Source organism: Coturnix japonica, chromosome 30, assembly GCF_054131305.1.
Source record: "Coturnix japonica strain WE chromosome 30, WE-NBRP24, whole genome shotgun sequence".
NCBI lineage: Eukaryota > Metazoa > Chordata > Aves > Galliformes > Phasianidae > Coturnix > Coturnix japonica.
This window is the reverse complement of record NC_140692.1, coordinates 1,549,702-1,557,750: the sequence shown is the minus strand read 5'-3', so window position 1 is coordinate 1,557,750 and position 8,049 is coordinate 1,549,702. Positions and strand designations below refer to the sequence as shown.

Here is an 8,049-nt window from a genome sequence, read left to right as displayed (position 1 = left end):
CACTGTGAATGAAAAGTTAAGCTTTCTGAGAAGAAACACTCATATTTTGCTGTTGAGTGCATTTTCTATACATAGCGGCTGTGTTATAAGGTCAGAGAGACTGGGAAGAACTTGACTTAGAGTTCTTAGATGGAACAAGTAATCAGGAAATCTTGACAAAGTTGCCTGTTTTGGTAATAACAAAACAAAATAGTGAGTTCTAAAATTATTTGGTCAAATATCCTTCTTAGACTTTTAGTAAAAATAGACAGTGGCTAAAAGACCCGGCCCATTCAGACACTTTGCACACTCTCTTTTTTCATCACTAGTCACCACCTGTTTCACCCAAGGAATGGTATATTTTATAAATAATGTGTTTTTACTTGGTTCCACTTAAGGAGTAGAGCTCCTCTTGATTTTATTTGATTTGAAATGTGTTGAGTTTCCAGTGACAGAGTTGGAAGAGCTTCCTTCCTGTAAGACTTTTATTCTCTCCCAACGCCTTGCCGGGAATACCGAATTTCAGTAGTGGAGAGCACCTGTTAAAGTTAGGGCTGAAGCTTTGAATATACAAAGTTCTGTGTTACTAATTTTATGTTTCTGTTTGGTATTTTCTGCACGTGAGTATTGCGTAGATACGCATTACATAGATACGACAGATTTGACCGAGACTTGTGCTGTGTAAAGCAGCTGCTGGACTCAGTTATTCCCTTTACTGTTGTCCAGTGGAACAGCGCCTCTGTGCAATGACTCGTTTTTGGGATGCTGAAAGATCTGGTCAACCGTGTTCCATGGAAATCTGTGTAATACAAGCAAACGTAGACCTTGCCTCTATAGGTGCTGCACAGGTAACATAACTGTATGTCGTTAAAGGATTAAAGACCATATTCTCTTTTTCTTCCCAGTAAGTTAAGATTGCTGGGAATTGCCTATTTTGATCATTTTTTAGAAAGATGTGCTTACATAACCAGAATGTGCTGGTTTTGATCTCTCAGAATCACCCCTTCACCTCGTGTCTATATGATTATTTCTGCCATCATTACGGTGAGTTTCCGAAGGAAGAAAAGAGGATGCAGCATTCTTACAATATTTTCTACTTTTTTTGTTGTTGTTGTTGCATTTATTTATTTATTTATTTATTTGTTTGTTTGTTTTCCCTGAAATACAGCTCCTAACACATTAGGTCTAGCCCCTTTATTAATTTATTTTTTTCTTTTAATTAATTTTAAGACATTTTCGGTGTTATTATCGTTGAATGGAATGACATCTAGCACTGTTTTGAATGTTCTGTTAGTTCTTGTCAGCAAAGTGATAGCAGAGAACTGGCTAGGGTAAGTTACTAGATGTGCTTAAAAATCCACAGGTTGCGGTGCTTCACATTGTGGTACTTAGTCATGGGTGTTGGACCTGTAGTGTTGTCATGATGTAGCCTCTGTTAAGAATCCATGAATGAAATACAAATCTAAATGCCCAGTAGCATTGCTGAGGACTCCCATTGTCTATGGCAGCTATTAGTTGGTAGCGTTCACTTTGATAGTGTTCACATTGACAGTGAAGAAAAATAGATCAGATATTTTAAAGAATATTAGAAGGTGCTATAGAAACACAGGCCATGTGGTCAGAAAAGCCTGGGAGAGCTTTCATTTAGAGCACTAACTGTTCACCTGTGTCTAAACATTGACGTGTGATCAGTTCTGCCTGGGCTGCAACCAGGGCGTGAGTAGGGTGCAGCGTAGTGCTAACTCAAATCATGGCAAATCATTTTATGAATTCTGATACACTGGATAAACACAGTCCTGTGAATAGCAAAACATACGCACCTGTGCATTCCATTTTAATTAAGCAATTTGGGAATGGTTTTCAGGAGTGCCTAAAAAATAACTGATGTTTTTGGAGTATTTGTGTCTCCATTGTCAGTTGACTTAAAGACATTCTCAAATGGAATGTAGGGAGTTGCCATCAGATATCCAAATCAAACAATTGATTGCGTCTCTTTACCAGGTTCCTATAAGCCCCATCCTACCAGAGAAACAATCTCTGGCTTCCCAGTCGTGCCTTGTATGTGTCATCGCTCTTTGGCCGTGCATACATTTGGATCTATTTTCAAGAATGATCCACAGAGAGAGTAAAATCTCATCAAAGATCTCTGACCAACAACTCCTTGAGACCTCCCTAAGAACTGTAATAGAATCACAGAATGACCCGGGTTGGAAGGGACTTCAAGGATCATGAAACTCCAACACCCCTGCCCGGCAGGGCCACCAATCTTCCATGTTTACTAGATTAGGTTGCCCAAGGCCCCATCCAACCTGGCCTTGAACACCTCCACCGACGGGTCATCCACAACATCCCTGGGAAGCCTTTTCCAGGACCTCACCACTCTCCTAGTAAAGAACTTACCCCTAACATCCAACCTAAATCTTCCCTTTTTCCACTTAAAACCATTTCCCCTTGTCCTACTATTATCAGTCCTTTCAAAGAGTTTTCTCCCTCCCTGTTTATAGGTACCCTTCAGGTACTGAAAGGCTGCAGTGAGGTCACCCTGCAGTCTTCTTTTCTCCAGGCTGAACAAGCCCAGCTCCCTCAGCCTGTCCTCATAGGACAGGTGCTCCAGCCCCCTGACCATCCTCATGGCCCTCCTCTGGACCCTCTCCAACAGCTCTATGTCTTTCTTGTACTGAGAGCTCCATACCTGGACACAGTATTGCAGATGGGGCCTCACAAGAGCAGAGTAGAGAGGGACAATCACCTCCCTATCCCTGCTGGCCACCCCTCTCCTGATGGAGCCTAGGATCCCATTTGCTTTCCAAACTGCAAGAGCACACTGCTGACTCATGTTAATTTTCTCATCTATCAGGACCCCCAGGTCTTTCTCTGCCGAGCTGCTCTCAAGGACTGCTCCCCCCAGTCTTTACAGGTGTCTGGGGTTCTTCCAGCCCAAGTGGAGAACTTTGCACTTTGCCATGTAGAACCTCATTAGGTTTACCCGGGCCCACCTTTCAAGCCTGTCAAGGTCCCTCTGAATGGCATCCCTTCCTTCCTCCATGTCCACCACACCGCTCAGCTTGGTGTCATCAGCAAACTTGCTGTGAGCGCACTCCATTCCATCGTAGATGTCATTGATAGAGATGTTAAAGAAAACCGGTCTCAGGACAGATCCCTGGGGGATGCAACTTGTTACTGGCCCCCACCTGGACATAGAGCCATTGATCACCACCCTCTGTCTGCAGCCTTTCAACCACTTTCTTATCCATCAAGTGATTCTCCCATCAAATCCACATCCCTCCAAATTGGAGATGAGGATTCAGTGAGGGAACCGTGTTAAAGGCCTTGCTCAAGTCCAGGTAAATTACATCGGTCGCCTTCCCTTCGTCAATCAATGCCATCACTTCGTCATAGACAGACACAAGTAACCACTTCCATCAAAGTAGACCGATGCATTAGTTTCACAAGGAACAGGTTATTGTCTCCCACTATTATTATATCTTTTGTTGCTCTCTCTTTTGAAGGTATTTCAATGAAAACATAAAGAATCTGTTGGTTGAGTACACTGGATACATTACGTGTATTATATGCAGCCCAAAACAATTCTTCTTCACCAAAGAAGAAATCCCAGCCTGTGATGTATGTATGTTGTATCATCACTCAAGGAAACCAAAACCTGGAAAGGAGAAGAGAGAAAGGAGGCAATGCATCAACCAACAGAGCCAAACTCAAAACAGGAATGGCACGCTTTCTTAAGATAGGTGTAGCAGGATGGTGTAGATGAAGAATAACAAGTTATGGACTGAGCATTAAACCTTTGTGAGCTTAAGCCGATAAAGGAGAAGGAGAATTCTTGGAATGGAACCTAGAACGGCAAACTGCCTTTATTCAATTGAAAGCAGCTCTAACGTTTCAAATCTCGAAAAGCCTTTTGACTGACACGTGCACGGAAGGTGTCACCCTGTTCTGGACGTGCTAAAAGAACACACTGGCTCATGGAAGATATTTCAGGCCCATGGGATATTTCTGCAGACAGCTGCATCAAGAAGGTGATGGGTGGCCATTGTATATACAAGAAGTGTTATCAGCTGTAGTGTTCATACAGGAACAACAGAGTAGTAGAGGATTCTGCTCCTCTACTCCGCTCTTGTGGGTATACTGCACCCAGTTCCGGGGCATCCATCACAAGGACATTGGAAGAGGGCCACGAAGATCATCAGAGGCTGCAACACCTCCTCTCTGCCAAAAGGCTGAGAATAAACTGGCTCCTCTGCCTGGAGACGGAGCCCGGGTGTACCTGAAGCAAGCCTAAAGGACTCATATGGGAAGCATAAAAATGACTTTGGTACAGAACTTAGTGGTTCAGGCACTCGACACACTGTAGCATCCCCAAAGCAGAACCACCACTCAGACCTGCTGCCATTGCAGCAATGCCATTGCATGAGTAGAGTACAGGCAGGCACTGGCCAAGCCCACAGCTGGCTGGTGGGGTGGTGTGGGAGGCAACTTTCATGCCATGAATGCAGTGACAGCCCCAAGGCCAGAAGCACCACCAGAACAGAGCTGCCCCTTCTATCACGGCCTTGACCTGTGGGCACTGGAGATACTGAGCCCCAGTGGAGCTGGGGCTGGAACCCAGCACTGCCTAGACCCAGGGATGGGAAGGAAGGTATGGGGGGATAGGTGCCTGGGAGAACACAACCCTGTGCTTCCAGCCCCAGGCACATGCTACCTTGTGAAAAGCGTACAAGAACCTCACTGAGAAATGTGTATAAGATCTTCAGTTTTTATTGTGCTGGCCTCTGAGGACCAGAGCTAACATGTGTTGGTCATGTTCGCCTACTTCTGTGGCATCTTTGGGGTTGGCTGTGGGCATTCTCAGCCTGACGTCCCCAGGTGCGGCTTTGCACCTGGGCTGGCCCTCGTCGCCTGGACTGGCTCCTGTGGTGTCTATGGAGCTGGCCCCGGGATTCTGCAGGCCGACGTTCCACAGGGGAGCGGCTTCGTGTCTGGGCCTGCTGCCTGGTCTGTCTTCTGCGACCAGCCGCTGGGGAATCCCCTGATGGCCGCAGTGCTCCCCTTCTGGTGTAGTGTTGGGAGCCACTCTCAGCCCTTGCAGCTGGTGCCTGGCTCCTCCGGGAGAGCCTCCGGGGATGGCTGTGGGAATCCAGGACCTGAGATTGTATTGGAGTGCGGCTTCGTGTCCGAGTCCGCTCACCCAGTCTGGACCTGCAGCTGCCAACTGCCAGGGAAGCCCTTGAGGACCGTGATGCCCTCTGCCTGGATGATGTTGTGGGGCATCTGTCAGCATGGCTGCTCCCATGGCAACCTCGGGGATGATTATGGATGTCTTCATCCATTTGGGCTGTCCCGGGCTGGCTGGACTGGCTGCCGCTCTCAGGCACCTGGGAACTGTGAACAGGCCCTGTTGCTGCCTGGCTGGCAGTGCTGGAGCTGCTGCTCTCAGGAACTGTGGAGTCGTGGGATGGCAGCAGTCCACGCTGGCTGAGAGTGCTGGGGCCGGTGACCTCTGAGTTTACACTGGAGGCTGCAAGCAGAGGCAGGAAAGTCAGCAGGATGGACCTCTTGCCCTGTTGTGGCCAGAGAGTCTCTGGCCAGGCTGCCCCATGCACCCACTGTCAGGCCTTGCCTGCCCCCCGCCTGGCTATTTGCTTCTTACCGGTGCCCACACCAGCACAGGCTTTGCACTCCCAAGCATCTGCGTCATTGCTCAGGTAGGAGCAGCGCCGGTGAGTGCCTTCCGCAGCACAAGAGCTGCACAGGAGCAGCTCCCAGGGCCTGGAGAAACAAACGGGTTGTGTCTGTGAGGACAAAGGCAGCTGAGCCAAGGATGCTCGTTCCGATAGCCTGTGGTGAGGCTGAGATCCCATGTGTAGCCCCAGAGGGCTGCTGAGGTAACTCACCCCTCTCCCTCTGCCTGCTCCCTGCCTAGTGGGTAAAGGCAATCACTGGCATCGCAGCGCTCGTGTCTCAATCCCAGCGATGCGTATGCGTTGTCATCCTCCCACGTTGGCCCGCTGCCAGAGAATGGAGAATACGTGATGAGCTCCCACTGCCCCTGGACTAAGGCTGACCCAGAGCAGCACTGTTCTACCCCAATCCCATTTCCAGCTTCTCTGTAAGACTGAGGGCAGCCAGGGTTCATGGGCAGCCTAGGGCTTTGCCTGCGTGAGCACTCCCTGGGCAGGTGCAGCTCTGGTGCCCTCATGTCTCAAGAGCCAGAAGTAAAACACCAACCTGAGTGGGATTCGGATGCCCATGACAAGCATGTCGGATAGAAAGGCATCCGTATCTCTGCAGAGGGGGCACTGAAAGCAGTTGACGCCTGCACGGATGGCCTGTCCCTGTAGCAGAAACACAGTCAGTGGGAGTGGGAGCAGGCTCGGGTGCTGTTGGCAGCCCGCTGCTTCTTGCCCGCTGTTTGAGGAGAGGGCTCCTACCTGGATGCAGGCCCGGTGGAACCAGGCGTGCTTGCAGGCTGGGCACACCAGGGTGAGGTAGGACTTCTTGTCCTCCACTGGCTCCATGCAGATAATGCAGTTGGTATTCTGCTCTGGAGCCGCCTCCGCAGCCTGCTTAGGGCTGTGCTGCTGGCAGAATGAACTGGGGGAAGACAGAAGGGACAAGCAAGGTGAGGAGAGCTGCAAGTGGGGCAGAAGAACAGGAAGGAGCCCTGGGCCTTGGCCCTGGCTCTGCAGGCTGCTGAGAGGTGTCACAGCAGGTTCCTCACTTTCTTGGCTTGTATTGAAAGCAGGGGTTGTAGGCTCAGGTGAGGCCTGGCAGCCCTTACCTGTACTCTCCAAAGTACTGGGTGACACATTCACCCTGCCGGGTACAGGACAGATGGAAACTCTGTTCACAGCCCGTCTCTGCACAGGTGATGGGGGCCCCCAGTTCGCCACAAATGAAGCAGTGCTGGAAGGAGCAGAGCAGCGTCATCAGGAGCAAGCTCAGGGCCTTTGCTGCTGGACCTCCTGCCTCTGGGCAGGGCTCAGGACACAGGATGCAGGCCGGGAAGGCTTCCTCAGGACCAGGCTGAGCTTGAGGAGCCTCTCCTGGCCCAAACCAGCCTGCTCCAGTCAGGTCCTCACCTTGTGCTCCGCTTCCTGGATTACGCGTTGGACGTCTTCTGGGGTCACCTCTGCCGTTCTGTCGACAATTCTTGCCTGCTGGAAAAGGCCGTTGGAAAATGCCTGTTCAAGAGAAAAGAGCAGGATGGTGTGAGGACAGAAAGGAAGGAAGCATTGCTTGGAGGAAGGCGAAAGGAGGGAGCCCCGGGGGAACTCACCATACAGAACACATGAGCACATATCCCAAACTCCAGCTGCTTGGGCCCACAGATGTCCGGATCGGCATAGGTCTGGCCGCACAGCATGCATGCTGGAGAGGAGAGAGCAAAAGCAGTGAGCACGGTGCAGGGCCAGGTGTCCCTGAGGGCTGTCCCCAGGGGCCTGCACTGTGCCTGCCCTGCTGGATAAGGGATGGGGCTGAAGGCAGTGCAGGGAAACGGAGCATTGAGAGCCCATTGGTCCCAGCAGGCAGCCACAGGCCAAGCGGGTCCCCCAAGGCCAAGGAGCAGAGGGGCCCTGCCTGCAGTGGCTGGGGAGTCCCAGAGCACACCTGCCTACCCGCTTAGCCACAGGCTGAGCATCATAAGGCCTGTGCCTGGCAGCGTGGTTGCTGCTAACAGGGATACTTGTCTCTCACCAGGTTCCCACAAGCGGGGAGCGTCCCGAATCCATGAGAACGTGGCGCGCATCGTCAGCGAGCACTTGCAGAGTTTCAGCTCCGGCAGCGCTGGGCTTTCTCCTCCGCACGCACCTCTGCCAACTCTGAGGGAGAAGCAGGATGAAGGTGAGTTTACAGCTCAGTCCTCTGAGGGGTGGGAGCCCTCCTCCCACTGTCAGCCTCAGGCAGCCCTTTCGTCCCTGCCCTCTCCGCACCTCACCAAGTCGCACTGAATCAGGGCCTGAGCTTGGCCACGGTTGTTCTGTTTGCAGGCGCCTGGGTCACAGTGGCCGCTCCCTGCCACCCACTGTGACAGAGTCGCCGCTGCCCGGGGGG

The 8,049-nt window shown here is 51.0% G+C and overlaps 1 protein-coding gene across 5 annotated transcripts; it reads right to left on the bottom strand.

Moving 5' to 3' along the window:
• Nucleotides 1-4,736: 4,736 nt before the first annotated feature.
• Nucleotides 4,737-7,775, bottom strand: LOC146755772 (E3 ubiquitin-protein ligase PHF7-like). 5 transcript variants are annotated; one of them, XM_085525201.1, is made up of 9 exons: nucleotides 7,693-7,775; nucleotides 7,274-7,365; nucleotides 7,077-7,178; nucleotides 6,776-6,900; nucleotides 6,426-6,588; nucleotides 6,223-6,329; nucleotides 5,889-6,002; nucleotides 5,645-5,763; nucleotides 4,737-5,512 (listed from the first exon to the last, which is right to left on the bottom strand). In XM_085525201.1, exons 1-9 carry the CDS (start codon nucleotides 7,742-7,744, stop codon nucleotides 4,794-4,796), a joined length of 1,593 nt encoding a protein of 530 aa, XP_085381327.1. In that variant the 5' UTR covers nucleotides 7,745-7,775; the 3' UTR covers nucleotides 4,737-4,793. The 5 variants fall into 5 exon arrangements, with proteins under 5 accessions (XP_085381327.1, XP_085381326.1, XP_085381324.1 ...); XM_085525200.1 differs by having other exon boundaries at nucleotides 6,223-6,588; XM_085525198.1 differs by having other exon boundaries at nucleotides 6,223-6,588; nucleotides 7,077-7,365.
• Nucleotides 7,776-8,049: the final 274 nt, after the last annotated feature.